Source organism: Malaclemys terrapin, chromosome 12 (assembly GCF_027887155.1).
Source record: "Malaclemys terrapin pileata isolate rMalTer1 chromosome 12, rMalTer1.hap1, whole genome shotgun sequence".
Taxonomy (NCBI): Eukaryota; Metazoa; Chordata; order Testudines; family Emydidae; genus Malaclemys; species Malaclemys terrapin.
The window spans coordinates 30809712-30824954 of NC_071516.1; the positions used below are offsets into that span (position 1 = coordinate 30809712).

The window sequence follows — 15243 nt, forward strand, 5'->3', positions numbered from 1 at the left end:
GGCTGCTGAGAGAAGCCCTGGCTCCCAAGATCCCAGGGTCCCCGAAACCCTCTCCTCGCAGGGGTAATGTTCCGGTTACTGCACAGCTCTAGGAGGAGGGGAGGTATCCGATGCCCCACAAGCCACCAATCCTCCCTGCCAAGGTCCCAGTAACTACGATAGCCTGTGAGAACATCCTAACCTTTAGGTCACTTTCCCTGCCAGGTGAAAGGGTGCGAGCTGGACCCCTCCCTGCCACCAGAGTCCAGCACTGCCGAGAAAGCCAAGTGTGGATTAAACTAAGCCCCTGGTTAACCCTTTCCCAGAGGGATCCAGAAGCCACTGATAATTGCAGGCTACATGGTGACCTCTCTCTCAGGTCACTCCCCCATCCTGGAATAGGGGTCGGTGAGTCCTGGACAAACGCCGTTCAGCTGGGAACATGCTCCCCCTTCTCGTGCCGAGGACTACATGAGATGGGTGTAGTGGGCACTCCCGATAAAGGGGACAGTGTGACAGCTGCCTTTCAAATAGGCCGCAGGCATGGGGGGGCCACAGCACCCAATTCCTCTGCCCCCCCAACTTTCTTCGCTGCTTTAACGTACAATCACAACCTGCTCCACTGACACCTCTGAGTCCTGAAAGCCCTAACGCTCCAGGGGAGCAGGCCGTACCCTGCCCTGCCCTGGCTGCCCCGGGTGTTACCTCGGAGGGAATCGTTCCAGATTCCAATGGGTGGCAGGTCCAGGGAAGAGCCTTATCTTGGGGGAGGCTGTACCAGACCTGCCCGACCCAGGCAGGCTCCCAGGTACTCTCTGCTCGGGACTGATAAAGCTCCTTAGCAGTTTCTCTCCAAACAAATTCCAGTTCAAGACACCTGAGAGCTCCACAGCAGGGCAGCATCCCCAGAGCGCAGCAGGGCGGGGGTTAGGGGGAGCAGTCGGTAGTAGCACCTGCCCCTCGTACGGCAGGAGCGAGAAGTGCCAACCTCTCTGCACAGAGCAGCAGTGTTTAGCCTGGGCCAGACGTGCTGCGGTGATGGGTAAGAGCGGGCTCGGAGAGCCAGAGGGTCTGTGGGGCAGCGCTGGGCCCTTCTGCTCCGCACTAGGGCCGGGTGGGCGTGTTCAGCTGGGATTGGAACCCACCAGCACTTGTGGGTGCGAATGTGGGGCTGGAACGCAACGTGGAGTGATCCCACCTCGCCCGGGGGCGACTGGGGGGGAAGGGCAGAGAGACACCTGGGCTGAGACCCCAGCTCCAGGGAGACAGTCACCCCGGCCCAGCCAGGTTAAATTGCCCAGCTGTGTGACAGCCCCCACATCCCCGAGGGGTCCCCCCCCCCGGTATGTCACAGCAGGGTAATGTGCGTATTGAACGGCAGGGGTTGCCAGAGACTGGCTAGGAGAGGCCTTTGGGGATGTAGGAAGCAGCACTAAGGTACATGCCAACCTCCCTACAGAGGAGGGGCCGTGCCCCACAGGTGTGGGGCAGGGAGCTGGGACACTGCGCGGTGGGTCATTGTCTGGCCCAGGCCCTTCCTAGCCGGAGGCCGAGGCCGAGGCATTTCCTTCAGGTCACCTTCCGCTGCAGCTTGGCCACGGGCCCCCATAGCCACTAGCCCAGCCAGGGATCCCAAGTGGGGATTGTCACGGCTGGCTCCTCACTGCCGCCAGCAGCTCTTCACTGCCAGGGAATTCCTGAAATCCTGTGTGCCCCTCCCCCACCCACCTCCTGGGGCTCTGAGTGCCCCCCCAGACAGCCCCCCAGGCTCTGAGTGCCCCTGGTCAGTCCCTCCCCTCAGCCCCACCTCCCAGGTCTCTGAGTGCCCACCTAGCCCCACCCTCACCCCATGATTCCCTTCCCTGGGACTCTCAGTGCCAACACAGGCCCCACCCCACAGGCCCCCTCCCTGCAGCTCTCTGTGCCCAGCCACACCGCACCCCTCAAGGCCCCCCTCAACGGAGCTCTAAGTGCCTACCTAGCCCTCACCCCCCCTATAGGACCGCCCTCCCTCGGAGTCTCAGTGCCCACCCAGGCCCCACCCTTCAGGTCCCTTCTCCCAGGGCTCTCAGTGCACCCCCAGCTCCAACCTCCATTTTCCCTTTCTCTCACCCACTCTCCCGCCCTCCCCTGCCCGGTTATTTCCATGGCACAGGTGTGTCTGTGGGGCCGGAACATTTCTCCAGGGCGAATCCCAAACTCCTCAGCACCCGCCCCCCTCCTGGGAGTCTCTGTCCCAACGGAGCCGGTTCCTAGCGTCTCCTCTCTGCCCCATGCATTCCTGGCCGGTGGCCGGCTGCCCAGCCAGATTGATGGGTGAGGGCGGCAGTGCCAGGCTGTGCTGGGCGAGGCGGGAGGGTCCAGCAGTCCCAGCTCTTGGTTGTGCCGTTCCCGGGCAGAGGGAACTGGGAGTCGCGGCTCCTGAAGGGCGGGTTTGTGTTCCCAGCTTCTTACCGGCTCTTCCCTTTTGCAGCTGCCCGGTGCCCTCGTCTCCTGCTCCTCACCGGCCTGCTGGCCCTGTCAGCCCCAGTTCTCACCCTGGAAATACACAACCTGAACATCTTAAAGGGACCCACCCATGCAATCAGGAACTTCCACCCAAAGCACCTGAAGGCAGGTGTGTCATGTGTCTGCTTCTATAGCCCTCCCCTCTGGCCCTAGGGGTCCCTGCCAGCCCTGGGGCCCCAGGACATCACTCACTGGCTGCCTGGGGATTATGGAGGCCTGAAGCCACTGGGAGAAATTACAATCCAACCGTAGCTCTCTATTCAAACCACGCTGAGCTCTTTGGCGGTTTGAGGGAGGGGAGGGAGGGAGGGAGGGAGGTTCGGGGGGGCACAGGGGCTGGCCCATTGCAGTGCAGGGAGCAGCACGGGACAAAGCCAGGAGGTGCTGGTTGCCTTGGGCAGCAGAGGGGGCGCGGAGGAGTGAACTGGTGCAGCCCGGGCCCAAGCCAGGCAGGGGCAGACGGGATGAGATGGGGGTGCGCAGGCAGCAGGGCGACTGGTGCAGAATTAACACAGAGCTCGAGCTAGGCAGGGCAGGGCTGTGCAGAGCTCGAGGGGAGGCGCGGGGGCTGGAAGCTGCTGCAGGAGGAGCTGCAGAGCCAGGGAAGGGACTGGAAGGCACAAGGTGGTGTGGGCAGAGCCACGGGAGCGGGCGGTGAGTTTGGTGGCTGCATTTGGGCCAGACTGGAGGGGAGCAGACGGGAGCCAGGTAGAGCAGTGAGGGGGAACCTGGGTTAGTCTAAGGCATGACACCCGCACTGGACAGATCAGCAGCAGTGCTTTGTGGGCTGGCCCTGCCTTTGGGGATTGGCTGGAGATGGGCACACAGGAGAAGCTGGCCTCCCACCCCGTCCCTCAGAGCCCTGGCTGGCTGGAGAGCTGGCAGGAAATCCTGCCTCTCCCGCCTGCTGCCAGCCCTTCTCCCACCCTTCGAGAAGGGGCTGTCGGAGAGACATGTGCTGTCCCTGCGGGGACACAGCAGGGCCCAGGGGAGCCTGAGCTCAGGGCTGGGAGCTGGGCCCAGGGAGCCGCCCTGCGCATGTGCGAACGGGCCCTGGCCCAGAGGGAAGGAGCCTGTTGGTGCCCGATGCAGGCAGAGCCTATCAGGCCTCTGGGATTGGTGCCCGGCCCCCTCCTGCTGATGGTTCTTGGCAGCGACGTGGGGCTGTGGCCAAGCTGAGGAGGGTACCAGGGTGGGTCTCTGCTCTAGAGGGATTCTGGGTGAATTCCTACCTCCTCAAGGGTGTCAGAGTTTGGAGCAATCCAGCAGGGAGAGGCGCCCCAGTGCCCAGCGGATAACTGAGGCCTACAGCTGGGCCAGCGGAGGGACAGGGAGGCGAATGTGCTGAGAATACGCCCAGCTGTGGAGCTGGGAATATCCTCTGTAAAGCCCTCACGTCACTCAGCTCTCTCCTCCCCACACAGATCAGGGGAAAGGGAGCCTCCGGCGCAGCAGAGCCAGTGACATGCGGGTAGCCCAGGGTAAGTGGTAAGTGTGTCCCGCTTGCATTGTCACCCCTCACAGGGGTGACACACACACACACACACACAACTGCAGAGATCTGGGAGCAGAGTGCCAGCGGTGAGAATTCCCTCAGGCACAGCTATGGGGACATCAGTCTGGCACGAGGCTAGAGACCAGAGCTCACCTCCAGGACTCCTCAGCGCAGCCTGATCTGGCCAAGATGCAGCTGCTATTCCTCGGCAGAGGAGTTGGGAAGGAGGCCAAGGAAAGATTTTATGGAAACTCCACTGTGATCGTAACTCTGAGCGGGGTTTTTTTCCATGAGGTTTTGTTCTTGACAACTTGTCTCGTTTTGCCCACAGCCTGGCCCAAGGACTGCAGCGAGATAACCTGGAACAGGGTCAGTGGCGTCTTCGTCATCCAGCCCACAGGACTCCACCAATTCGAGGTCTACTGTGAGCTGAACAGCACCAGTGAGGGCTGGACGGTCCTCCAGCGGAACCGGCACGACACACAGATCACCTGGGCTGAGTCCTGGAGCACCTACAAGTACGGCTTTGGCAACGTGCAGGATGACTACTGGCTGGGGACGGAGTACATCTATCGGATCGCCAAGCAGAAGGTCTACCAGGTCAGGTTTGTCATCCACGATTCATCCGGCACCATGAAATACGCAGACTACAACCTCTTCAGTCTGGAAGACGAGTCCAAAGGCTACAGGCTGAGGCTGGGCTCTTACACTGGGACTGCAGGGGACGCCATGGCCCCAAACAATCCTAGCACCGTGCATGACAACATGAAGTTCTCTGCTAAAGACCTGGATCAGGACACTTCCGGTGGGAACTGTGCGTCTAGCTATGATGGGGGCTGGTGGTACTCGGCTTGTCATTCTGTTCGACTGAACATCAAAGGGAGCATCACTTGGGGTAGTTTCTGTAGTGGGAACTGCCAAGCCTCCGCCATCCTCATCAAACCAGCGTCCTACTGTTAGTCACCCCTTCCCCACCCTCCTGTCTGCAGTGAGGCCAACCCCTCCTCCACGAAGGGAGGGAAAAGGGTCAGAGTGTGTCATGGCCAAACCTCCCGCCCGCTCTCACAGGCCTTGCTGGGGGAAGTATCAGGGTTACCCAGGAAACGGGGCCACTTTCCTTCTCCTCTCCCTCCCTGCAGACTTTCCAAGCTTTTCTCCACTGGGCCTTTCTGCGCTGGGCTGACTCCCGTGCACCAGCGTTCAGCTGGAGTGACTCTTCCACGTCATTTTAGCTCGGCGATGCGATGAGCAGGCCTAGAGGTCACTGGAAAGGTGAAATCCCAAGCATGGTGGGAGCTTCTCAAACACCCTCTGCATGGCCCTGCCTCGGGATCCAGGCTTTAGAATAAACACACACTTCTAAGCAGTGAGGTCTGGAGCTGGTAACTCTGTGCCCTGCTGTCACTGTCTCTCGGGGTGCTCCCATGGGCACCACGCTGCTGGAGAACATGCCTGGCATTACCAGGTTCACAGGCAGGGCATACGGGGCTGCTGGGATGGGCCCTTTGTTCCCTGCCAGAGTAAATCTCCAGGCCACCAGCCCTTCCGTTTGGGGTTGGGGGGAGGAGAGACTGGGGCCAGAGGGATTTTCTGGGGGAGGAGAAAGAGGAGACGTGAGCGGGAGGAGAGACTTGGGCCCTTAGTGCTGGGAGAGGGGAGTCCTTGGGCCCCCTGCCCTCCGGACCACATCCAGAGAGCGTGTAGGGCAGAGGCAGCGTCCATCCCACTCCCACTGCAGGCGGAGCCGCTCCTCGCCTGAGACTGAAGGCTCTGCCCGCAGCTCTGCCTGGCCACGTGCAGACCCCTGGAGCAGGAGCGCAGTGCTTGCCTCATACCAGGGCATCCTTTGGCAGCCCCCATCTATGGGGTATCACGCTGGGCCTAAATGCTGCGGCCAGGTCCCTGGATTCTGCAGCACTTCGTTTCAATTAAAGAATGGTGCCCAGGTGCTGGGTCCGAGGGCATCTTCGTGGGGTAGGACCCTGCTGGCTGGAGCCATGTGCTAGCAGGGACCAGGTGGGGAGGCCCCAGACCACTGGGCTGAATGCATCCCACTGCTTGTGTGGTAAGATGCAGCCTGTTTCCCCAGCTAGCACATGGTCCCATGGCAGCTTGCACACTAGTTAGTTAGGAGTCTGGCCGCACCCCTTGGTGGAGGACAATGCCCCTATGGGTGGCCCGCAGGCCTGGTGCAAGGACTGGTCCCTTTCCCTAGTGCTGTCTGGACCCAAGGTAGGAACCCTGCCCCACTCCTGCACAGACAGGGGGAGGGGAGGAAAGAGGCCCCTGGTGCTCCCATGCCACCTGGCACAGGGCCTGGCTCTTCATCTCTACATCCGTCCTGCCCCTGCAGTCAGCGGGGCCCAGTTCTCTGAAGGGATCAGTGCCCCCTCCCTCGGCATCACCGTGGAGCTGCTCCGTGTGACACCATCATTCAGCTTGTGCCGATCAATCCTTTCATAGGAAACATTTGAAAATGCTTTGAAATCTCCCGGCTCCCTCCCAATCCGGGGCTCCTGGCCGGCCCCTGCCTGTCGCCACGGGCAGGTTCTCACACTCCCCTCAGAGCACACGGGGGGATGGGGACCTGGGACGTTAGACAGTGGTCTGGCCAGCGAAATCCCTGTTCTTTGTTCCTGAGCCGCACCTGGCACTGATGCCAGTCCCATTCCCAGGCCGTGAGGTTACACGCAAGCTGCCAACAGAAAAGGGGCATGTTCATCTTCCCTCTTCAGCAGCATTGGCTGATCGCACTGCGCCCTGCAGAGCCACAGTGAACCAGGGACGCTGGCTGGGCAGCACGGGGCGTGGGCTGGGCCCTGGGAGACAGGCCATGGGCGGAGCAGGGGTGGGGGCAGGCAGGGCTAAGCAGGGCTCTGGAAATCTGTGGGGAGGATGTCTGTATGTAGGGGGATGGACGGGGGAGCCTGACTGTGGGATTGGCCTGAGCTGGGAATCTGGGCTGGGCAACAGTGACTGTCTCCACAGCAAGGCAACTAGGGCTTCCCATAGGGCTGTGCCAGGGAACAGAGGCTGCAGCTTCAAGCAACCATGCAGGGGACTCCCCAGAACCACAGCTTCCCCCACAACCCTGGTCCAGTCCTCCAGACACTCCTCCCCCAATGCTCTTCTCTCCCATAATTCCCCTTACCCCGGTCACCACCTTGCCCCCACATTCCCAATCACCCCGCCTGGCTCCCCAGCTCCCCTCCGCTCTGGGCTGCTGTGAGCGCGGAGCAGCGGAGCGTGCTCTTAGGTGGCTGCTCCAGGGGGCACTGTCCTGGCAGAGGGAACTGGGAGTCGCGGCTCCTGAAGGGCGGGTTTGTGTTCCCAGCTTCTCACCGGCTCTTCCCTTTTGCAGCTGCCCGGTGCCCTTGTCTCCGGCTTCTCACCGGCCTGCTGGCCCTGTCAGCCCCAGTTCTCACCCTGGAAATACACAACCTGAACATCTTAAAGGGACCCACCCATGCAATCAGGAACATCCACTCAAAGCACCTGAAGGCAGGTGTGTTGTCTTGTCGTCACATTCCCAGCTTTGCCCAGCTGGCAGAGCATTTGTGGCTCCCAAGCGCTGTCTCTGTGTCTCACCCGACATTCATCCAGCAGGGATGGGGAGTAGCTTGTGGCTGTGGTCACCGTGTGATTGTTTTCAGTGGCCCCTTGGCCTGTGGTTTGGGGTCCGGCCCTGCCAGCATCTCTTGAAAACTTACAGGAGCCAACCCCCCTCCAGGCCAACCATCTTTGTGGGTGTCTGTCCCCGTGGGGGTGGGAGGGAGGACAGGCCAGAATCGCCGGGCCATGAGGCTGGGGTCAAGTCAGAACATTAGTTATATGCCCAGTGCTCGGCCCTCGGCTGACAGTCAGATCCAGGGTGTGCCCAGAACAGGGCGGCCCGGGTGGGCTCCATGTGGCCAGGAGATCACACACGCATGTGTCCCTGGCACTGGTCACACAGACGCTGAGCTCCCCCAGGATAACAAACCTGCGGGATTCCAACCCCATTAGACACTGTGGGACACAAGCAAATCAGCAGCATGGACCCACCCAAAGACGGAGGACAGATAATGATAACACGACTCAGACAGTAATAACAGCAACCCGTGACATCTTCCTACTGCAGCGTTACCCGGAGGCCCCAGTTGTCACGGAGCATGGGGGAGTCAGGGCCCTGCACCCCCCACTTCCTGCAATTCACCGGGACTCTCAGCCAGCTGGTAAAACAGACGGTTTATTAGATGACAGGAACACAGTCCAAAACAGAGCTTGTAGGTACAGAGAACAGGATGCCTCAGTCAGGTCCATCTTGGGGGTAGGGGGCACAGACCCCGGTGCTGGGCCTCCCTCCGTTTCCCCAGCCAGCTCCAAACTACAACCCTCCGGCCTTTGTCTCAATCCTGGGCCAGGAGGTCACCTGATCTCTTTGTTCTCCAACACCTTCAGTTGGCACCTTGCAGGGGAGGGGCCCAGGCCATCAGTTGCCAGGAGACAGGGTGTCGGCCATTCTCTGTGGAGACCCCTGCACACCCCTGCCCTCTCGGGCTCTGCAACAATCACACCCTTATCCCATCACCTAGATACTTAAGAAATGCATAGGGGAAACTGAGGCACCCTCAGTATTCAGAGAAAACATTAAGACCATTCCCACTTTGTCACACCCAGTCTGTAGGCAGGGTGCCTGGGACTGGACACTGCACCCCCAGGGACAAGAGGACAGGCCCTGTGGCAGGGAACTCATGCTCTAGGGTCACAACACCCCACAATGGGCAGATGAAGCAGGTAAAGGGGGTGGGGTGGGGATGGGGTGCAGGAAAAGGTTAAAGGATCTCATTTAGCGCAGAAGGCTGGAGGCTTAGCTCACTCACAAATCAGGGCCTACGACAGAGGGTTGGCAGGTGTCGGGTTTTCGACGAGAACGCCTGCTCGAAAAGAGACCCTGGCAGCTCCGGTCAGCACCGTCCACCGGGCCATTAAAAGTCTGGTTGGTCGGTGGCGCAGAGGGGCTAAGGCAGTCTCCCTTCCTGCCCTGGCTCCGCGGGACTCCCGGAAGTGGCCGGCACGTCTCTGCAGCCCCTAGGCGCAGGGCGATCAGGAAGCTCCAGGAGATGGCCTCATCCCGAGTGCCGGCTCTGCAGCTCCCATTGGCCGGGAACCACGGCCAATGGGAGCTGCAGGGCCTGTGGGCGCAGGCAGCACACAATGCTGCCTGGCCATGCCTCCTCCTAGGGGCTGCAGGGACGTGCTGGCCACTTCTGGGAGCCCTGCAGAGCCAGGACAGGCAGGGAGCCTGCCTTAGCGCCGGTGTGCCGTTGACCGGGAGCTGGCTGAGGTAAGCGCCGCCTGACCGGAGCTCGCACCCAGAAACCCTGCCCCAGGTCGGAACCCCCTCCCACACGCAAATTCCCTCCCAGACCTCACACCCAGCACCCCAACCCCCTGCCCCAGGTCGGAACCCCCTCTTGTACCCTAATCCCTCCTAGACCCCACACCCCCACCCGCACCCCAATCCCCTACCCCAGCCCTGAGCCCCCTCCCGCACCCAAACTCCCTCCCAGAGTCCGCACCCCAACCCTCTGTCCCAGCCCGGATCCCCCTCTGGCACCCCAAACCCCTAATCTCCAGCCCAATCCCAGAGCCCACATCCCCACCGGCGCCCTTACCCCTCCCTGCACTCCAACCCCCAGCTCCAGCCCAGTGAAAGTGAGTGAGGGTGTGAGAGCGAGCGACTGAGGGAGGTGGGCTGGACTGGAGTGAGTGGGGGTGGGGCCTTGGGGAAGGGCATGAAAGGGGTTGGGTCAAGGGCGTTTGGTTTTGTGCAAGTAGAAAGTTGACAACTCTACTTAAGGACCTTTGAAAAGCAGCCTCCTTAGCACCGCTCCTGATACCAGGGGCCAAGGCGCCCCCGGACATGAGAACCACAATAGGCCAGAGCAAAACGCTGCGTTAGAAATCGGAGCTCAGGCTGCCAAGCGAACGATAGCTGACAGACAGGAGATGCGGGAATTCAGGTTGTGCCTTCAGCCAGCAACTGGTGTTCATCCGTTTGCACCACACACACACCTGTAGGCAGGGCCACTATTTCCTTGTCTGTCTGCCTGTTTAGCGTCTCTCGGTCCTTACTGTGCCCATCACCGTGGTGTCTGAGTGGCAAACCAAGGGTTTGACGTATGCATATGAAACTGCCTGACTGGAAGGACGTGGTTTGGTGTAGATCAGTGACTGCTGGGGCGATTGGTGGCAGAAGGCTCTGAGGGCCTGGCTCATTCCGACCTGGCCCAGGCTAAATGCTGCTGCTCTGTGCAGAGAGGCTGGCACTTCTCACTCCTGCCGTACGAGGGGCAGGTGCTGCTACCGACTGCTCCCCCTAACCCCCGCCCTGCTGCGCTCTGGGGATGCTGCCCTGCTGTGGAGCACTCAGGTGTCTTGAACTGGAATTTGTTTGGAGAGAAACTGCTAAGGAGCCTTATCAGCCCCGAGCAGAGAGTACCTGGGAGCCTGCCTGGGTTGGGCGGGTCTGGTACAGCCTCCCCCAGATAAGGCTCTTTCCTGGACCTCCAAAATTGTGACTGTCCTTATAAAATCAGGACATCTGGTCACCCTAGCACAACCCCAGGGACTGGCGGGGACCCACACACGTGAAACGGAGCTCATTAATAACCGATCAACAGCATATATGATGCAATGTACATAATATATAATTTTATTATTTATATGGTTATGGAAAGTAAATACATGGAAGAAATGAAAGGCTTTTTATTACATTATTTTTTTTGTTAGTCATCCCTGCCGGGGCCAAGCCAAAAATGTTCGAATTGCGCTCCGCCCTTCCTAAAGCCGGCCCTGCACTAGAGAGAACAGGAGGATTCAGTCAGCAGGGGCTGCCGATCTGTCCCATTCACCAGGGCTGCCATCCTGCGGCTTCAGCATTAGTGCCTGGGGTGACTTGGGGAAAGGTCTCAACCTCCCCACATCCCATTTCACTGCTGCCAGAATCCCTCCTGCGGCCCCCCCCCCGCTACAGTCCCCTCCCTACCCAACCTGGGTGGGGCTGGAGGAGAGGGGTCTGAGAACTTGAGCTGTGGATTGGAGGTGGAACAGCTGTCAGGGGCACTGAGGGGGAGGTGGCAGGAGCTCCCCATACAAGGAGGGGGGTTGCCACTGGAGGTCACTAGGAAGGACAACAAGACTCCATCCTGGGGGTCAGGAGGGGGAATCCATCCCTCAGGGGTGGGCAGGAGCTGGGTGGAAATGCTGCTGGTTCCAGGGGCCGTTAATCCCCCCTGATTCCTCGGAGGCGTCTGAGTCTCAGACAGGTTCTCGTTCCCTTGCAGCAGGAGGACGTCACGGCCAATGTGATGCGCCAGCTCCGTATCATGCGGCACTTGCGCCAGGTGCCCGAGGCGCTGCAGGGCCTGTGCCTCTGAGGCCACCAGCAACTCCCGCTCCCTGCTGCAGGTACTGCTCTGGCTCTCTGTAAATAGGGAGCTAGTAGAAGGGGAAATGGAGCCCCCTGGCACTCACAGAAAGCTGATTACAGAATGAGCCCGAACTGAGAGGCACCATATCCGCCCCCGTAAAGAGCCAGACTTCAGGGGTGATAGCAACAGGATTGAGAACAAGGTAGGAAGTTCAGAGCAGCAAGGAAAGCCTGGAGGGGAACTTGAGAAGAGAGGTTGGAAAAGTGCAGCAAAGAGAAAGGTGCAAACCTAGCTGTTGGGTCCAGGGGCCTGAGCTGCTATCAATGTCAGGGTGGGACTGGGTTCCTCTACCGGCCCCAGAGGAGGCGGCGTACACGCAACTGGAGAGGGTTCCCAAGACCAGCAAGGGGGCTACAGGCTGAGCAAGTGCCCCAGCTATGGCAGAAGGACTTCTGTCTGTGGAAAGACCTCTTTGGACTTTTAGTGTGAGGCAAGCTGGGCCCCAGAAGGGTGGACTAAAGGTGGTGACCTGGCCAGCGTTACCAGGCAGAGAAACTGCCCTGGTGCTGGAGCGACCATGGATGGGGGGACGCTAGCCCAGCCAGAGGGCTGTGATGCCATGCCTGGCTGCCGCGGGGCACCTAACGATGAGTAGATTCATTTATGATTGGCATAGTTGGCAGGATTGAGTTCCCCCTGTGATCTGTGAGGGAAGTCTTGGTTGCTGAAGGAATCATAGAATATCAGGGTTGGAAGGGACCTCCGGAGGTCATCTAGTCCAACCCCCTGCTCAAAGCAGGACCAATCCCCAGACAGTTTTTTGCCCTGATCCCTAAATGGCCCCCTCAAGGATTGAGCTCACAACCCCGGGTTTAGCAGGCCAATGCTCAAACCACTGAGCTATCCCTCCCCCAAGCAGGTGTATCAAGGGACCAAGCTGGTCGCTGGATTTCCCACTTCAGTTCCAGGGACTGGCTAAGCAGATCTAGGGGTTTCTCCAGCAGCTCCTAGAAAACCAACAGACGCAGAAGGAAATGCAGGTGCAGCTACAGACGCAGCAGCAGCAATACCTGTGAGAGATCCTGCAAAGGGAAATCAACCCAGGGTCTGCTATGCCCATGGACAAAAAGAGCAGAGAAGGAGAGCATGCCTGGGCTGTGCTGAGAAGGTTAGCCCAGGGAGAAGGGCATGAGAAAGGGTACAAGCGTGGCCTAATGCCAAGATGGGAGCAAGAGTTCTTTGTTTTGGGAGCAGAGAAGCAGGCCATATCTAAAGACACGGCCTGCTTAGGAAATTGCTGAGTGGCTGAACGAGGGGCCAGAGCCCTAAGAAGTTAGAAAGAAAGGAGAAGGTGTCCTCTGACACAAACCCCCATGAGGCAGGCAAGGTGGAGGTGGCTGGGGTGGCCATGGACCTTGCAGACCCTCCACCAACACACCCTGTCGGGTGCTGCAGGGAGATGAAGGACGAAATGATTGGCCCAGAGATGAAGCAGACTGGAGGAGGGACAAACACAAGGGTGGAGCAGTCCATGGTGGGTTCTCAGTCCCTGACCGAAAAGGTTTTGGCATATGCAGCGGCAGTAGCAAAAAGGCAACAGAAGACGCTAAAGGCTTCAGAAGAGGCTCTGCAAGCAGCTGTTCATGAGACTGAGTGGCTGCAGGAAGAGCGTCGGGATACTGCAGAAGAGAAGGTTTGCCCCGAGCGAGCTGGCAGTGGAGCTGCAGACACTGCGCACAGGCTGTACAAGCGCACAGCCGGTGACAGCGATGAGATGAGGAGGGATGAAGCTTGGAGAAGAATAGAACTTGCCCCCGCGTGGGCCAGGTTCTAAGGAGGAGAGTATATAATGGGGGGCTTGGCCTGTGGGCTATAAAGCCTGGAGCTAGGCCAAATGGATTACAGAGTGAGGTCCAGCTGAGGGGAAACCGCAACAAAGGTACAGGAGCAGGCCTAGCTGTTCGGTACAGGGCCTTGGGGCAGAACCTAGAATCCAGGGTAGGACTGGTTCTCCCACAGTCTCTAAGGAAGGGGATGTACAGGGCCATAGAAAGGGCTACCAAGGCCAGCAAGGGCAGGCCGAGCCAAAGTCAGGCTGAGGAAAAGCCCCCAAGGGACAGAGGATCTTGTTTCAGTTAAAGACATTTTTTGACTTTTCGTTTGGGATGAGCGCGACCCAGGAAGGAGTGGACTAAAAGATGGTCACCTGGCCGAAGGGTTGAGTTCCCAGCCAAAAACCTGCTGGCGGGCGTGCTAGCCCAAGAAATCTGTGACCCCAGGCCTTGAAGGAAGGGGCACCTATCGGTGAGTGAACTCTGTTACAAGCCTGCTTCCATTGTGGAAACAGCCTGGTATTGGAGAGTGGTGGGGATGGCCTGTGTGCGAGGATGGCTGGAGGGGTCATACAGGAGGGGCAGCAGCGTCCAGTGAGATCAGGGAACGGGTTGTCTGCAGTCCTGCCACTGAGCGGTAACGTGATCCTGGCCAGGTCACTCTCCCACCTGGTGCCTCACTTTCTCTGTCTTTGAAATGGGGCTCATCCCGACCCACATTAAGAAAGGGTTTTATCCTCTGCTCTTGCTTCCCAAATCCCTGCCCTCCTTGCCCCAGACAGGCCTCTGCCCTGTTGCTCAAACTCCCATGCACATGTTAGGGACTGTGTCACCCCCGCAAATGCAAGGTCTCATGTACAGTCTCCTGCCAGCAAACTGAAGCTGCCACTAGATCCAGAATAGGAATCACAGTTCCTGTGCGCTGCCCTGAATGGAGTCTAGACCCTGGGCATGGGGAAGGCCAACGCTCACATCCAGGTAGATCATCAACCTACTCCTCTGTCCCAGGAGCAGGAAGGCTCTTCGGTAGCTGGAGCTGCTGAGTTGGGAGTGTGGTGGGCAGAGATGGGAACAGGCCATAGGATGAATCAAGTGTCAGGGGGAGACTCCCTGTGTGTGGGAGATGATGTTGCCCCTCTGTGGGGAATCCCTTCCTTGCAGATGCTGGGCTTTGGGTGCTGGACTCTGCCAGGAAGCCCAGCTCCCATCCCTAGCAGCTTGGCTGTTCCCTACACTGCTGTGCACCAGGCCCTCTGCAGAGAGCTGCTCTGGGCAAGGACTACAGAGCCTGCTGTCATACTGGCAGGTGTCACCCCAGGTTCCATAATCCTGACCCCTGGTCTCCCTCCGCTGGCAGGCTCTGAGCAAGGCCTGCCCAGAGAACATGGATGACGAGCTCTCGATCCTGCTGACAGCACCCCCCAGCACAGACAAACTCCAGCACATCTTGGAGGTGAGCAGAATGGGGAGGGGCCGAAGTGGTTTTACCTTAGCCCTGGGGACTCCTAGAAAGAAGAGACTGGAAAATCCATGTTTCTATTGGATCCTTCCGAGTATGCATTCGTGATATAAGCTCACTGGGTGACCTTGGGGTAACTCACTTCCCCCTTACGGCATCAGTCTTCTCCACTATCAAATCTACACTGGGGAAGAAGGACAGAAGCCCCGACAGCCACCTTCACCTCTGGGTGTCTGGTCCTGGGAGCCGAAACCAACTGGACTATCTGCCCCATCTCCTAAACTGCCCTGTCTTTCCCTCCTAGGGCCTGGTCCTTAGTGCTCAGCCTGGCCCCTTCCCAGCTTGTCCCTGACCTTTAAAGGACTCTCCAAGCCCCTCCCATGCCTGCTTCCCTTGGGGTCTCTCTCCTGGCTGAGCACAGGCTGCCCTTCTATCTCTCAGCAGGCCTGGGTCCTAGTCACAGGCTGCGTCTTGTCACGTGACCCCCACACTTATTCCCTTCACCCTAGGGAGCTGCATCACCTGGGCCAGGTGCAGTTGAGCTCCAACCCCTTT

General features: G+C 59.3%; 1 protein-coding gene across 2 annotated transcripts; it reads left to right on the plus strand.

Annotated features, from left to right (window-relative positions):
• The first annotated feature begins 791 nt into the window (after positions 1 to 791).
• On the plus strand, positions 792 to 5348 carry LOC128847072 (fibrinogen-like protein 1-like protein). 2 transcript variants are annotated; one of them, XM_054046396.1, is made up of 4 exons: positions 792 to 1021; positions 2453 to 2596; positions 3912 to 3968; positions 4314 to 5348. In XM_054046396.1, the coding sequence occupies exons 1-4, from the start codon at positions 1018 to 1020 to the stop codon at positions 4940 to 4942; spliced, it is 834 nt and encodes a 277-aa protein (XP_053902371.1). In that variant the 5' UTR covers positions 792 to 1017; the 3' UTR covers positions 4943 to 5348. The 2 variants fall into 2 exon arrangements, with proteins under 2 accessions (XP_053902371.1, XP_053902372.1); XM_054046397.1 differs by lacking the exon at positions 3912 to 3968 and having other exon boundaries at positions 793 to 1021.
• The last annotated feature ends 9895 nt before the right edge of the window (positions 5349 to 15243 follow it).

Coding starts and splice junctions, on each gene's coding strand:
- LOC128847072 (XM_054046396.1), top strand. Junction 2,597..3,911: donor CCCAAAGCACCTGAAGGCAG/GTGTGTCATGTG, acceptor CTCCCCACACAG/ATCAGGGGAAAGGGAGCCTC. Junction 3,969..4,313: donor TGACATGCGGGTAGCCCAGG/GTAAGTGGTAAG, acceptor TTTTGCCCACAG/CCTGGCCCAAGGACTGCAGC.